The sequence below is a fragment of the Pleurodeles waltl genome, chromosome 6, assembly GCF_031143425.1.
Source record: "Pleurodeles waltl isolate 20211129_DDA chromosome 6, aPleWal1.hap1.20221129, whole genome shotgun sequence".
NCBI classification, from domain to species: domain Eukaryota; kingdom Metazoa; phylum Chordata; class Amphibia; order Caudata; family Salamandridae; genus Pleurodeles; species Pleurodeles waltl.
Genome location: NC_090445.1, coordinates 1,458,536,529 through 1,458,553,528, shown reverse-complemented (window position 1 = coordinate 1,458,553,528; position 17,000 = coordinate 1,458,536,529). Strand labels below are relative to the sequence as shown.

Genomic DNA, 17,000 nt, shown 5'->3' with positions numbered 1-17,000 from the left:
TGCCGCTTAACATAGGCTGACATAAGACGCACCTTTCGTCTATCATTCAGGCCACGTACATTCCACGTGAGACAACGGATCAAAGTCGCACCCACCGATGTCATCCTCGCATCGCACCAAACACAAAATGCAGCACTGCTACTTCTCCAGCCCGGCCAGCCTCACTCAACCACAAAACACATTTAGAGAAATCAAATAAGCACAGAACAACAAATCTGAAAACCTCCCCAACCACCACCCACACAGACCCCCCCAACCAGGTCAAGCCAGAAGCCCTCCCCCCATGAAACACATATACCCAACCAAGCATATAAACAGGACTCATCCAGCGGGCAGGAAGCTAGCCACCCAAACCGTCCTCCTAACCAGGACAGGGAAGGGCGAGCAAGGGGCCCAAAATTAAGGAGCATCATCAGGACGGAAAACATAAAAGGTTCCACCACCGGATGCAAGCGGCACACCCAAATGTCCGGAGAGACAGGCGATGTCCACGGCAATCATTATCGCTTAGGGACCCTCGCTCCACAGCACGATCATCCGGAGCCATCGCCACAGATTTCCGAGGAAGAGTCTTAGCAAACTTCGCCGCCAGCTTCAGATCTGTAAAAAATTGAAGAGTCCCACCATGCTGCACTTTCAGTTTTGCCGGGTAAATGAGGGAGAACCTAGCATCCGTTTGGGCCAGAGAGCGCTTCACCGGCAAAAACGCCCTGCGCGCAGCCTGCACCCCAGGGGTGTAATCCGGGAAAAAACTAAATTCAACAATTCAGTATTCTTATAGATTACCGGCCGGTGCTCCCTAGCCAGCCGCAGAATCGCATCCTGATCACGATAATTCAGAAGCCGAATAATGACAGGGCGAGGAGGGGTCCCAGGAGGGGGCCGGGATCCAAGGGACCGGTGCGCTCTCTCCACCACCAGCAGACGGGACAGCTGGCCGGGGAAAAGGTCAGAAAGCATTCCCTCCACAAAATCCTCCATTCTGCCCATATCAGTGTACTCCAGAAGACCAACCAGTCGGAGATTATTACGACGCGAGTAAGTCTCCAAATCTTCGTGTTTCCTTCAAGCCCAGAAGTTTGCGTCTCCAGCTGGTCAATACAGGACTCGTGATCATCCACCCTGGCTCTGATACGATCAAGCTGCTCTGTTAGATGATCCAGCTTCCCATCTATTCCAGCCAGGCTAGTCTTCAACTCCATAAACATAGCCTTAACCGACTCATCCGAAGGCCCCACTTCCATCACCATCTCCTTTGGCTGAGCAGCAGATGTTCCCCCTCTCCACTGGCCCCCATCAAAGGAGAGCTTCGCTTGTTTCTGCTCCGCTTTTCCCATCTCACAAGTGGCAGTCCGTCACCAGCCACACGCCATCAATGTTGATCATCTGGCCACCGCAGGTCAGCTACCAGTCCAACTTCACAGGCTCCACCAATATCTGCACTACCGGCCCCCCTCCGCCACCGGCAACGCCGTCCAATTTCGAATATGTATTCGGCTCCAGACCAAGCTACCTCCTGAAGAGCAGGGAGCCGGATCCCCACAACACCATCCGTCGGCCACAACTTCATGGCCAGTGGAGCCCGTCCACCGCTCCCACAGCTGGCAGCGTGTCCACCCGCACTCCACCAGCACAGGTACTCTGCCACCTACCGTCACTCACCAGGCCAACCGCCTCACAGCTAGACCACACTACAGGCCCCACCAAACAAGGAGTCTGGTGTCAGCACTCCACCAGTATCTTCAGCCTCCGGGGCCCGAACTCCACAGATCCAGGGTCCTACGTCGTACTCCGCCTCAGACCCTCTCAGCAGCCGTAAATAACGTGGTCTCCACCCGGCCACTCAACCAGGGGACCAGACAGCTGGGGGCTGCAGTCCAACTCGACCGCCGAACGGCCCCCGGCACGTCCGTCGGCCAACAAGCACCCCCAACGGCCGCGAACACAATCAGCACCGAGCCCCCAAAAAGCTCCACAGGGCAACAGCGCTCTAATCAGCGCCGCGCAGCCACCCGCCCGTTCAGGCTGCGCGGCGCCCAACACCCGCTGAGGTCGGCAAAACCCACAGGGGCAGCAGGGACAAAGATCGCGAGGGGACCGCGGTCCGAAATGACCACCGATCGGGCCCCCCGCATAGTCCCCCGAGTAAGTTGCAGTGGCGCCGAAGCAACGGCGCCGCCGTCAAAGCAGCACAGGCCAAACACCAACAGCACGCGCCCGCGGCTCTCCAATCTGCCGCGCCACGAGGCAGACCACCTCCGCCGCCTTCCTCCACAATGCCGCTGCCACCACCGACTATACCAGGCACAGGCGGGGCAGCACCAATACAGGCGCACCCCCGCTGCACCGTCACAGCAGCAGATCTGTCCTGAACGGAGAAATGTCCAAAAAGGCCCCTTGCCTCAGCGGAGCCTCACAGAGTGGCGGCCATCTTGCTGGCTGGCTAGCTCCGCCCCCCCTGGGATGCTAAACACTTAGGATAGTGATTGCCATGATATGATGAATTTACTGCACTGCAGAGAAAGTGTGTTTATATTGTTTTACTTTCTCTTGTATGAAAGAATTGAAAAATGAAATACCATCAAAGGGTGGTTTACATGAATACACAGAACAATGCTCAGTTGTTTTGCTTTTTGCAAGTAACCAATATTTGTTATGAATTGTGGTGCTCAGCATCTCTTTGTAGGGGAGCTGTAAATTAAAATGAGCACCAGGTGACAGAGTAGCCCATTAATAAATTAGAGTAGCCCATTAATAAATTAAGTGCTATTAAAGCAGGTCAGAGGAATCAAATGTTGATTACTGTTAGAAAAGACTATTCTTCTGTGAAATAAGAGTTAAACTGTTTCCAGGGAAAGAGTGAAAGAGATTATGCAATGATATATCACCACGAATAGCACCAGTATGGACCCAAAGTTATAACAATATTTGAACAAGAACTAAGTAGTCTGAATTATGTGGAATAACTATATTTTAACCACAGTTTACTCCAGCATGGTGTCAAAAAACCCTAAGAAAATGTATGCATTGATGAAAAAACATGGAGCACATTAAGAATAAAATAGCACGTCAAAGGGGTGTAGACGACATACCTCACTGTTTGCACTTTCAATGAATGATCCTCCAAACATAGCAGACATCCATTCACAGCTGCAGATTAGGAGGGGTTTGTGTGCACTTATGTTCCCATCATCCAATTTAAATGTCACATCTGATACAGAAAAAAAAGATTAAATGAACAATAAAGAAAAAGGAAAACACCACAACATGCACCTTGCAAAACATCCAATTAATTCGCAAGAGGATACAGAAATTAATAATTTCAATGAACTGTTCAACTACAGTGTTCAGATAAAGCCAGGTTAACTCAACATTTTTGGAAATTAATATTATCTCGGTTCTAGGTTTCATATCTTGCACAATTGTGGCCTGTGCAGTGTTCACGGATATACTTTACCTAAAACGGTTACGTACCAGAAAATGTTGCTTTGGAAAGACATTCCTTAATCCGGTTAGCTTTTCTAACATGGAATGCTTTGGTAATCTCTTGATTCATGAAGGCTTCTTTATTCATTATATTTTCGACCATCATCCGTAAATCAAACACTTCCAAGATTTCTGCAATTTGTGCCACCCGCATCAGACCTTTTTCATTTTCGTCTAGTTGTCCAGTGTATAGAAATCGTAGGACAGTTTTAAAAGAGCCAAACTGCACAGATGAGTCCATCTTGACAACAGTCATTGGACACATCCTGTTTGAAACTGGGTTGACCTGCATTTCATTGTGTATACTAAGAAAGCCCTTACTCCAGGAGCACAAGGCTCTCGAAGTCCCAACCATATTTCCATCTCGCAAGTCAACACCTTTTAAGGTTCCATCGCTTTTCGATGTGCGAAGACAGGCACTGGATGGTTTAAGGGTTCGACTTTCCCCGTTGCCTTCTGTGTCAAGACTTATGGCTCTGATAAAACAATCCCGGCTTATTTTTTCTTTCTTCAAAGGTCTTTCACCTGAATACTGAAACTCTTCCTGTTCCATTAAAAAAAGGTCATAAAATTTAGAAGAGGAGGTAGCTAGGAAAATCTTATGAGCATATAGTAGCTTCTGACCCTGAAGAATAAACACAACATCAGCACATAAAGGATTGTCCAATAGGAACCCAGCATCGTTCATACTGGCTGCAGGGCATTCTGGGATTTTGATAACTGGCGGTGGTGCTTTTGGAGGTAGGAATGGAGCTTGAAGTAATGGTTTTTTGACTTTCTTTAAATGTGATTTCCAAAATTGAAGATGTCGCCTGGAAATCAGTGCTGCCCTAATGGCATTATCGAACACATCTTTAATACCAAACTGGTCAAACACACTGGTTTCGTAATAAGGAATCCCGAGCTCCTTGGCAACTTCCCTTCCTCTTTCTGGTGGTAAAATGTCGCCTTTTTTAATCTGTCTGAAAGGAAAATATTCACTATTAATAGGATTCCAATTTATCATACATATCACTTATAATAATCACAGAGAGAATGTGTCATGCTAAGATTTGTTGTAACAAGGTACTTACAAAAAGATCAGTTTTTCATAACAGTTTTGCCTAAAATACACACACACACACACACACACCAGTGATACTTAAATGGAAAACAACAATCAACTAGAAAGAAATGTACAATTCAAACAGTCTCTTCTACCTCAGGCAGGCATGCATTATTTTGGGGCACTTAAATCATATTTTAAAAGATTCATCTACCACTCTACTTTTATTTTGTATGTCAGTGGGATTGTGGTACTTTGCAGCTGATGAGGTTTGCATTTTACGCACCCATGTCCTATAAATAAGTTTTCTATTTTTGCAGGAAACAAATCCCTCAGTCAATATTTTCTATTGATTTTAGCAATATCATTTTTCAGAGCTCCAACTACATGCTCTTGGAAAACAGAGCATTTACCTTTACCAGTTTGTAACACGCACACATTTGGGGTTCAGGAAAGCTGCATGCGAGTGTTCTGTACAATATGATAGCTATCAAAAGTCACGTTATGTTCAAGTTCAGACTTGAGGCACTGCAGGGACTCAAGGTATCGTGAAATGTGGTGGAAGCGATATTGTTCTCAAATACCCTATTCACTATGGAGTTTTCATGCATCCTATAAAGCCAGGATAGATCAGGAGTTGAGGATATGGAAGATGGTTTATTGAAGGTTATTCCTGTAGTGAGTTAGGCTCACAGGAAATCATTTTCAGGTTTTTAAGTCAAAAATTCCGAAGCACGGAGAGAAGTTGCAGAAGTAAGTCCCTCCCCCCCCACTAAACGTATGTGCCTGGAAACATAACATCCCTTGTTGTTTCAGCTTCTTCACTCCCCATTAGTTTGTCACATGGCTTTCAAGTCCAGGCAATGCTGGTGTGGTCTTACTTCGTCTCCTTCCCTTTTCCCCTGAACATAGGAGTCTCCATGTAGGGGGGGGTTGCATGCTGAACTTGAATCAACTTTCCATTGTGGATACTGAGTACGCCATCTTTCATCTTTTTGCAGTTTCTCCGGGTTCCACCACTGGTTCCAGGTCAGAAGCAGAGCTCTACTGTTTTCACACGAACAGAAGGGTAAGCACATTACTGAATGCATCACATCTGCTGTACCGCAACAGTCAAATGACCTACTGAATTTTTGTATTATATATTTTTTGGGGAAGAGTACCAAGTGATGATTCTATGAGGATCCTGCAGGGACATGCCATCTCTCGAGTTTCCCATCTATTATCAACCTTCTTGAGGTTGCATAATGCTGCAGAACATTTTACTCGCTTTGTATCACGATGAGCACTAATGTACTTATGTACTCTGTCTGGGTGGTTTTACCACAGACACCTTTTTGAAGGACTTTGTCATAATCCGTGTCCCCTTCCTTGTACTTTTCAATATGCAGTCACTATCGCCTTCTGTGACTTCTTTCCAGGTTCGGGTAGAATGTGCACAGTGCACTCAGTCTGTGCTGATGATGATGATCCTACTACCAGTTCTGCCATTTTGCTTCCCTCTCTTAAATTCGACTTCCCATGCCCGCTGACTTATTCAGAATGTGGCTATAAAGAGTAGGAAGCAGCTGTGGCTCACTTGGCGGGGAGCCCGACTTGTTTCATAAATTATGTATAAAGCCTGGGAGATGGTAGAAGTAGACTAGGGAAAGGGATGCCAAAAATACTTAACTACGTTTGTTTCCGTTTTTTATTGACCAATCTCAAAAACATTTCCAGTATGTTGTACTTGGAAGACAGGGCACGAGTAAGTGGCCCCAGCAAATAGGATGAAACCAATAACATGAGAGCAGACGTGGATTTAGAGTGAAGAATAAAACCTATAAAGCTGTTGGGGTCTCTCAGCCAAGAAATCCATTGTTGTTACAATTGTTAAAATCGTATGTCGCTCTTAAATACCAGGGAAAAAAACAGGGGTGGCTTGTTTGCAATGGCAAAGGGACATCGCCCTCCCTGGCTAACAGCCAGGAGCTGTAAAATAAAATTGTATTTAATTATTGCTTCATTGGCAAAGGCTAGAGAGCATGGTGGCTGCCGTGTGGGCAGCGTGCTGAGGCACTCACCGGCTCCGCGGCACGCTGCTGGCACCTCCGTCACTTCGGAGTCCCGAATCCCCGGGGCGGCAAGCTAGCATTCCCACGGTCCCTCCACATGTTGCTAGCAACCTCCGGCGCTCGGAGGCTGGATTGTTGGTGATTCCTTTCCGTTTGGGGACGACTAACTCGGCTTTTTGCGCTGCCATTGTGGTGAATGGGAGCGCCCCAGCAGGAGAGAAAGGGCCTCGTGGGGGGGCCTGGCGTATCCTACGGGCTGTGCTGGCTAAGGGCCAGCCTGGAACTGGGTCGCTCCAGGCGAGCAGCTGCCAGACTTCCCTTCTGGGTCAAAGCTGGCAGAGTCAGCACTGACACAGATAGGCTGTTTAACGGAGACACAGAAGCTGCAGGCTTGATGAGAGTGGTGAGCAGCTCCAGAACTCATCCTCTCGCCGGCTTATTTCCACTTCAGAAGAAGGTAAGAGACAGTGGATGCGAGGAGAGGGAGGAGAGTTAGCTGATTAAGGAGAAGCGGAAAGTGGATCCTATGAGGCGTCATACCCCTCTTGTAAGGCAAAGTCTGCCACGAGCTAAGTTGGATACTGGGGAGGGGAGTGGAGATGGGGGTTTAAAGCCCTTTAAATGCCTGAAAAGTGTAAAACCCCGGAAAAAAACAGGAAGCTCTAAATTGACTCCATCGGCAAAAACCTTTTTTAAAGTTAAATCCCCTGACAATTTGGCGATTTCGGAAAGTGAGATGGACGGGAGTGCTTCAAGGGGTCAAGAGCTGGAGGTGGAGGCAGGAGAGGAAGATAGCTCCCAAAGTGGGAGACATTCGCCTGGTAGTCAGCAGCTACCTGCAATGGTTCAAGGGACTCTAGTCGACCGCCAGAAGGATGGGAAAGACTTGGATAAGGAAGGAACTGTCCCGCAGAGTGTTTTTTCATTGGTCAATATGTCGCAGGGGAGTGAGACTCCTGCTTCCCCCCCACGGTCATCCAGTGCCGGCTCTGCTGGTCTTTACAGTAGTTTTGGCTCCACTATTGAGGCTGTGCTCTCAAATCTATCAGTGGATATTAAAAAGGGCTTCACCATATCTGAAACTAATCAAGGCGAAATGAGAGAGGCCTGTGGAGCCCTGGAGAAAAAATTGGATCTTTTGGTACTAAGAACACAAGCACTGGAGGAGGCGGTGGGGGAAATAAGAGTGGAAATTAGTGACCACAGAAAAGAAATTGACTTGTTGAAGGGAAATGAGCAGGCTCTTCAGAGTAAATTGGAACGATTGGAGAACAACTCAAGAAGAAACAATCTGAGAGTGTTGAATGTGCCGAGGATGTGGAAGGTGGAGCTCCCTTCTTAAGAACGCGCTCTCACTGGAAAAGTCTTTGGAGGAAATAGCAGGGGATATCCAGCGAATTCATAGAGACCCCTTTAAGAAAAGGCTAGGTAGTCTTAAACCTAGGAAGATTTTGATACATTTTCAAAACTATTCTTTGAAAGAGAAAATCCTGTCCTTGGCGCTTAAACAAAAAACCTTAAAGGGGGATCACTTTTCGTTTGAGGTTAGGTCTGATCTGTCAAGTGTGACCTTAAACAGGCAGTGGGAGCTAAGAAGGCGGATGGAAGAGTTCAGGAAACTTGGTGCCTCGGTACAGATGAAGTTTCCTGCCACCCTCAAGATTATGTATAATAATAAAATGTATAACATTAGAGAGGTGGAAGCAGCGGATGAGCTCCTGGGGACCATTAAAGATGGAGGCGTTGAGAAGTAATCTGCGTCGCCGAAGGAGGGCCGAACGGTGTCTCAAATTGGGTCATAGACCTGAGTAATAGGGGGGTTTTCATGGGGGGGTCGGAGGGGCACGAGGGGGGGGGGGAGTGAGGGGTGCACAAGAGGGGGGAGGCGAAGATGGGTCTGGGAGGCGGGGAAGGAGCACGCGAGGGAGGAAGTGGGGAGCACAGGGTGGGGATTAGTGGGGATAGATAGTGGTAAAAGAAAAAAGTCCTGTACACCTCGGTTTACTAGACAACCCGCAAGACATGTATAAGGAAGAAGTAGCCCAAGAAGTTTATTCCCAGAGGAAACTTCAAATACTGTTTTGGACTGTGAATGGTTTGAGGGTGAGTGGTAGGAGAGATAGGATCATACAGTATTTGAGGGACTCGCCTGCCCAGGTTTTGATACTGCAAGAAACGCATCTAACGGGGGAAGAGTGTAAAGTTTTATCTGGGAAACAGAAGTGGGTTCATTGTTGTGTATCTACTGAACAAGGCTCCCACATTAGGGGGTGGCCATAGTGTTTAAACATCAGGGCGATCCTGTAGTATTAAAAGTCAGTGTAGATACTGCAGGGAGGTGGGTTATAATTAAGGCTAAGTTATTTGGTAATCCGGTCACCCTGGTTGGGTTTTATGGTCCCAATACTGATGATATTGAGCCTCTTAGGAAATTGTTTTGTCAATTGCTGGATTTTTCGGATCCAGTGTTAATGGCAGGGGACTTCAACATTGTACTAGATAATAAATTGGACAGATCAACCAAATGTAGATCAGTAATTAATTCAAAGTCTCAGCAGTTTTTGAGAAAGATGATGAAGGAAAGGGCTTTGGAGGACTGGTGGAGCGATATGGTGGGACCTCATCAGGTTTTTTCATATAATAATAAGAAGTATAACCACGCATCACGTATTATTTCTTGGTAGAACAGACATGGCGTGGTGCGATAGCTAGTATCGAGTATCTCCCTCCGCATTTGTCGGATCATGGAGCAGTGGTATTAAAAATGAATTTAGCGAGAGAGAAAGTGGCGAGTCGGTGGACGTTGGATCGCTCCTTATTATTAGATGAAGAAGTCAGAATTAGGTTACGTGCAGAAACGGAGGAGTTTTTTAAGGTGAATATGGGTTCGGCCCCTTTTGATGTGGTTTGGGATACATATAAGGCGGTGATACGAGGGATTCTTATTAATATTGCCAGTTATAGGAACAAGCGGTATAGGGATGAGCTAGAGTTTCTGGAGGAAGAAATGAAGGTTTGTAGGGAACTCCTAATGATGACTATAGGTGAAGATGAGAAGCGGATAAGGCAGCAAAGATTGGATGTCCTGAAATTCCAAGTGGAGGCGCTTTTGCAAACAAGATTAATGCAGCGATGGGAGGCAAGTAACCTGGCACATTTTGAAAATGGGGAAAACCCAGGGAAATTATTAGCCTGGAAAGCAAAAAGGGCCCAAGTTAGAAATTTTATAAAGGAAATTGAGGTGGAGCAGGGCCAGAGGACGAGAGAGAGAGCGGGGAAATTACGAATGCTTTTAGACAATTCTTTTCTCAGCTTTATACAGAAGAGATTGAAGTTACTGAGCAGGGTCAATTGGAGTTATTTATTTCAGGTTTTGAAAAGGTATAATATAGGGAATAATTTCTGTAAGGCCATTAAACGGATCTATTCTGACCCCTCTGCTAGAATCTTAATTAACGGAGAACTAACAAACTGCTTTAGGATATTGAGGGGAACTAGGTAGGGGTGCCCATTGTCCCCGCTCCTGTTTGATCTGTATATTGAACCTTTTGCCAGGAAAATAAGACAGTGTCCTGAAATTGTTGCTTTTACATTGGAACTGTGGGAGAGGAAAGTTGCACTCTATGAAGATGATTTAATGATATTTACTGCTAATTTATCAACTGCCCTCCCAGCATTACGAAGATTAGCGGAGGAGTTTGGTTTGGTCTCTGGCTATAAGGTCAATACAGAGAAGTCGGAAATCATGGCATGGAATCAGGATTGGCAAGGGAAGGCTGAAATACGCTACTTAGGGTTGTTAATTACACATGATATGGAGAAGTTAGTGGTGAAAAACCAAGGAGCTTTGGTGGCAGATTGCATTAATATAATAAAGGGTTGGGCCCACTTGCCACTGACAGTACTGGGAAGGGTAAACCTGGTTAAAATGTTTCTTATTCCAAAATTTAATTTTATTCACAACGCCATTCTGTTATTAATGGATGGCAGATATCTTAAGAAACTTCAACAGGCTATCACTTCTTTTATCTGGGCCTGCAAGGGTCCTAGGATTGCATGGAAAAAGCTGCAGAGGAGGAAAGAGAAGGGAGGTTTATCATTGCCCGATTTACAACTATATGCATGGGCCTACCAGTTGAGGAATTCGAGAAGGTTGTGTACCTCCTTGGACGATTCAGGTGTAGGTGCAATGTTCAAAGCAGTGATATGTAACATTCTGGGGCAGGGAAACAGTTTCTCTTTAAGTATGGAGACCCAAAAAATTTCAAGAAAAAACGACTAAACGTTCTGAGAGAGCCTGCTATGTGTTGGTATCAGGTGAAATCCATTATGAAGATTGATTATTATAATGAGCTAGCCCCTATTTGGGATTCCCCGGGCACTCCAGAATGTTTGAAAGACGCTTTGGCTAAACCTTTAAGAGATGTTGGCTTAGAGTGCTGGGGGATCTTATACAGGACACATTGTTACTCTTGTGGGAAGAACTGAGTGATAGGAAGGGTCTAGGTTCAAATATTTCCAATTGACTGCTTGGGCATTGTCCACTCGACGGAGTCGTCAAGGGGAGAACCCGTTATCAAAAGATCTCTTTAACGGCTCCCCCAAGGGCTGCAAGATTGCAAGGTGGTATTGGGAGATTCTGGAGCTGATCGACAGAGAGTTTAAGCTGCCAGAACAGTTGTGGCAAGGTGTCATGACAAAAGAAACCGCACAGTTGGAATGGCAAGAATCATTGAGAACATGTTTAGAGGTAGTTAAGGCCGCCCCGTTAAGGAAGAACCATTTGTATGTGATACACAGAGCTTATATCACTCCAGCGAAACTAACGAAAATAAAGAAGGGTGAGGTGGTGAATTGCCTTAAATGTGGAGCTCCGGAGGCTGCGGACGTTCATATGTTTATGGAATGCCTGGGAGTGTTTTTCTTTTGGACGGAAGTAGTGGGTGCACTGTCACAGATGGTAGGAAAAGAGCTCTCTGTAAGTCTCCCTTTAATTATTTTTGGGAAGTCTGGCGATATGGTAGGGTTGTCTAGAAATAATAGGAACTTTGTGTTTTATGCTATTTTGTTGGCCAGAAGAGAGATCTGTGTAAAATGGATGACGGCAGCCCTACCACTATACAAGAGCTGGTTGGATATGTGTGTAAAAACAGCTAAATTCGATATTAAGGTGGGCAGTCCAGAGCGGAGAAGGAAAAAAAGTAAACTATGGGCTCCTCTATTGGAAGGGGTTCCTTCCTTTCCTCCTTCTCTTCTATTAGGAACATTATGTACTATGATTTAAATCCTCCCCCTTTCTACATCTGGGCCAGCTACTGGGTCCTCCCAGGTGGGCTGAGCAGGTGATACAGGGTCCTCCTTGGGCGATATGTCCACCGCTAGCTTTAAAGGCAAATAGACCTTGCTGGGGAAAAAGGTGTGACTTATCGGTGAGGTGTATGAGGACAAAAAAAATATATATATATATATATATATTGTTTTCTTTTACAGCTGATGGCTTAGCCAGCAGCAACTGCAGGGAGGGGTGGGGCTGGGACACGGGAGATGGGAGAGGGGAGGGGGACTGGAGTCTGTGCACTTTAAGTGTGCCTATGTGTTTGGACGGCTGTCTTAGGCCGGCCAAAGACACATGCACACCTAGGTTGGATAAACTGCACACACTCCCATGCAGTGTTGGCCGGCTGTCTTAGGCCAGCCAAAGACACATGCACACCTAGGTTGGATAAACTGCACACACTCCCATGCAGTTATGGCCGGCTGTCTTAGGCCGGCCAAAGACACATGCACACCTAGGTTGGATAAACTGCACACACTCCCATGCAGTGTTGGCCGGCTGTCTTAGGCCGGCCAAAGACACATGCACACTTAGGTTGGATAAACTGCACAGACTCCCATCCAGTGTATGAGCTGCAGGCCAAACCTTTCAGACCGATCGTGGCACTGCTCTCATGCTAAGTTTAGCATGAGAGCAGCACCAGTATTACTGGAGAGTCTGTGCTGGTGTCCCTGTGAATGCTGGGACACCAGAAGAGAAGAGGAGCGATAGGCAGATGGCGGGATAGGCATCTGTGAAGGTAAGTTTTATTTTTTAATATTATTTTTCTTATTTCGACCCCATCCCCCCTCCCCTGAGATTTGCGGTGACTGCCGCTGGTAAAAACATGTACGACAGGGGATAAGTATTTAGGACCAAATTTCTGTGGTGAGAACAGGAGTACAGGAGAGCTTCCTAGCGAGCAGAATGAGATGCATTTAACTCCAGAAGATGCTTGCAAAGACCCCATGTGATACTGCTGGAGCAGGCTCAATTAATCTAATCGGCAGGAGGGACAGCGCATAAAGCCTGTGCACTGCACCAAACATATGCACACAAGGTACATCATAATACGCTTTTTGCTGGAGTTTATCTTAAAGCTGCCTTGCATTTACAGTAATGGTCGCACATGTCGCTCATTCAGACAGGCCACAAGCCAACAGAAAGGCTGATTGAGTCGAATGCTTGACGCTGGCAAAAGCAATGATCTGAAGGCTACAAGTTAGAAACCAGCCTTACATACTTCTGAGGTCAGTAACTGAAGTACTACTAATGGATAAAAGTAAAATCAGTTATATATAGTGCTTAGAGGCATCAGAAGTGCAGTATGAAGCACTATATAAAAAGATATAATTACCAAGAGAAGTGATCCAGGGGCTAGCTAGGAGACAGTATTAAACGCCTATGGTGAAACTAGCAGCTTGCTGCTGCTTTTATAAAAAAATACTGCATAGGCAGATTGTCTCTGACTCTACCTAAATATTTAACAGGACATGTTAGAAACAACATTACACTCACATCTAACACAGGGCAGGTATGCCACGTAGAGGGGGAATCACCGTGCTCACAACATTGTGCATCTCTAAGAACGTCACTCAAGTTGTACAGCATCCAACACAGAACAGCAATCAACCACAGGACATACCATACACTATCTCTGCATGTTACGAATTTGATTTTAGTGTATTCTGTTCTAGTTCAGAACACAATGCATTAAGATGTAACTGCAAACAATTATCTGTTTTAGCCATATATGCACAACACCACGTGTAAAGTTGGTGCAAAAATCGAAAAGCAAAATATCTCTGAGAGCAGTGGAAAGCCACAGACTCTGTGAAACCAAAAACGAAATGGTTGAAACACCCATAATCACTCATTCTTTAAGTTTTGAAAGTACTGAAAACACACAAAAAAACACTGAAATCCACAACAAATAGAAATCGAAAACAACAAAGCTAACTCTTTAAGACAAAATGTTTTAGAACAAATTAAGAAATAATCTGATTAAAGGTCGTCCTACTTAAAATAGTGCTACTTCAAGATTAGTAAATTTACCTTGCCAATGGGCGCCGGGCTCGATTTACAGCGTCCAGATCAGCATAGCGGAGATCGAGCTGGCACCCGACCAGAATGACAGGTGTGCGAGGACAGAAATGCTTAATTTCGGAGCACCACATTGTTCGGACATGTTTCAAGGAGTTGGGATTTGCGATTGAAAAACAGAGGACCACTACGTCAGACCTGAATCACAAAAAAGGAGAAGCAAATAGCTTTAGGAAGATAAATGCATCCCTGCATGTCCACACATTGTAAGAAAGTTTGGATATGACATCATAGTCCTTCAAAATGTGCTTTCCACCTGTGAACAGGTGCGTCTTTGAATTTGAAGCTTGAGGTACAAAATGATTTTGGAGTTGCAAGCCCTGCAATTTGCAAAATATCAGGGTTTATAATTGCAAAATGACATTTCTTAAAGTACAAAACCTCTTTGCAATTCAAAAAAGCCTTTCTGAATCGCAAAAAACGCAAATAAGACTGGGTGCAAAGGTGTTCTTGACCAGCTGCAAAACTCGATGAACTGCATCAACATCTCAAAGGATGTGGCTCCACATTTGTAGAACCTGCTCCCACCGCAGGATCCTGCAGTACTGGATCCTTTACAGAATATGGGTTGCTTAAACAAACAAAAAGCTCCCCGTTTGGAAACTTTGGGGCTACTGATGACCTTGGCGAATGGGATACTACGTCACAAATATGACGGATATCCTGCATGCCTTATTACAAGTTCCATCATATTCTATGGAACTTGTAAAACGGCGGGCGGGACATTTGTGACTGAGTATCCCATCTGCCAAGGTCGTAATCAGGCCCTTTGTCTGTAGCCAGTCACAAGGGGTCACAAATGGTGATCGGCCTAATTAATATACCAATGAGGGAACACCCCTTAAGATCGTTCTGGCGCACACACAGCATCAACACAATCTGTATTTCAGAAGGGGCCTTCTTAGTGCTTGAGAAGCTCAAAAAGTGGGTCATATGCCCACTGTTCTTTCGGGCCACTTACTAAAATATGGAACTTCCTTAGTTTCACAGCTTAAAAAAATGGGTAACCCTTACTAGAGTGAAAAGGTGGTTGTTGACAGGTGTGGTAATGCTACTACAAGGTTTGTCCTGTCTGGCTTGTCAATATTAACATTCCTGGACAGGGGTCGCCAACCTTTTTTGTGACAAGAGTTTCTTATGTTAAATGAAAATTATTCCAAGTTACTATTATTAGTGTTATAATAGTGACCGCATCAGACAAGATTACATTAGTGGCCACCCTTTGAAAGCTTACTAGCAGTGATCACCTCAGTGCACCAGGCAGGGTTACTAGCAGTAATGTAAAAAACCTTTTGTCATTTTGAAATGCCTTTGCATAGGTAATACAGAACAGCCACAGCTGCAATGCTCATGCCACCAAGGTAATAATATTAGTAATATGTCTCTCCAAAGCCAATTGATTTATCACTCAAATATCAGCCTTAAAAATATTTTGGAGGAGGGCGTGGCCTGACAAGATAGCTGAACGGACATGCTAGTCCTGTGCACCTGCAGGCCCCATTCTTATCCACCAGCATCCCGGGTCCAAATGAAAGCTAATGCATAGGAATGACATTATGAGAGTCACTTGGCAGGGAACTATGAACTGAAATATAAATAGACCCACTGAATTGCACCTGGAGACCTTGTGTTGCAACTGTTCCAAGATGGCAGACTCGAGAGCTGGTTGAGGCATGTCTCGGTAGCCAATGGAACCCTGAGCCTCAAGGGTCTGACTATAGACAAGGCATCGTACCTCAAGGGGAACGCAGATGGGGGTTTTGCCATGCGTGGGTGTGGACCTACTTCGAGAGCCGGCAGACACGAGAAAGAGTGGCTGAGCCATGACGCAGCTGGAGGGAAGCAGTGACGAGGTGCCAACGCAACAGAAGGGAGCTGCCGCCCCGTGCTGGGACTATGGACGAGACCACAGGCAAGCGGACAGGGTGTGAGGACACTAGACCCTTGATGTGGCATGTGACTCGCTGACTGATAGTGGACAAGAAGGTCAGCTCAGGAGGGGTGCTGGATGTGACAGCCAGCTCGGCCCTTTGACACCTGCTAGTGGAGAGGGGACACGATCTCCTAGGCGGCGCTGGCACAATACAGTCAGACTGCAGCTGCTGCACAGGACGGGCCCTCAGGCTGGATAGCCCTGGGCTGTCTTGCCTTCAGAAGGCTGCGAGAAGGCTATCCAGAGGTAGGTATGCCTGAATCATCTAAGAGTTGAGAGTGCTGTAACTTTCTGCCTGGCAGGGGTGATATGAAGGGTAGTAGAGGAGCACTGCCATGAGGGAATACCTTGTCCCGCAGTGCAGCCAGAACATCTGCGGTGGGGTGACCCCTGCTTACATTGGTCCCCCCGCCTTATTGTGCCTGGGGAGGCATGTGAAGATGCGCTCCCTTACACAGACGAAAGCCACAGAATCCAACGCTGGACTAGACTGTGGCTTTGTGGGGGCTGGAATGCTGCTGAGCATGAAGTTGTCCCATACCCATATGGAGAGGAAGCTGCATGGGGGGACAGAGCGGAGAATGAGGCCCATGAGCCCTGATAGAAGTGAATGCAGCAAGCCCATACTTGGGCAACCCTTCCCACCAGCATGGGGAAAGACAAACCACCCAGAGGATCCCCACAATCCTGGATATGCACTATACAGGGGAAACAAATTGGGCACAGGAAGACTTGGGGGAAGCAGTCTAGCTGACGCACTGAACAGACTGAACCACGGGAGCAGAGATCCTAGCAGCAATAGAACAATCACAAGTCCTTGAAGCACAAAACTGACTCTGTGTCCATAGAGGTGAACCTACTTGTAGCAGACCTCTGCAATGTCCAAAGGAGGGCGCAGGAGACCAATCAGACTATGGAAACCCTACAGGGGAAGATCAGGAAGCTGAAGGACATGGTCCGCTCACTGTCAGAAGTGGCCCAAAAACTTGGACTCTAGAGTGGAAGATGCAGAAGGCCAATCACAGAGAAACAATCTATGCTTTGCAGCCTGAAACCGGGAATGTA

General features: G+C 46.2%; 1 protein-coding gene across 2 annotated transcripts in view; it reads right to left on the bottom strand.

Moving 5' to 3' along the window:
- RHOBTB1 (Rho related BTB domain containing 1) overlaps window positions 1-17,000 on the bottom strand; it is a 202,713-nt gene that overhangs the window by 33,179 nt on the left and 152,534 nt on the right. For both annotated transcript variants that reach the window (XM_069240919.1, XM_069240920.1), the window contains 3 exons: window positions 13,955-14,140; window positions 3,475-4,448; window positions 3,093-3,211 (listed from right to left, as the gene is read on the bottom strand). In XM_069240919.1, coding sequence (XP_069097020.1) covers window positions 3,093-3,211; window positions 3,475-4,448; window positions 13,955-14,140 — 1,279 coding nt within the window. The remainder of the gene's footprint in view (window positions 1-3,092; window positions 3,212-3,474; window positions 4,449-13,954; window positions 14,141-17,000) is intronic.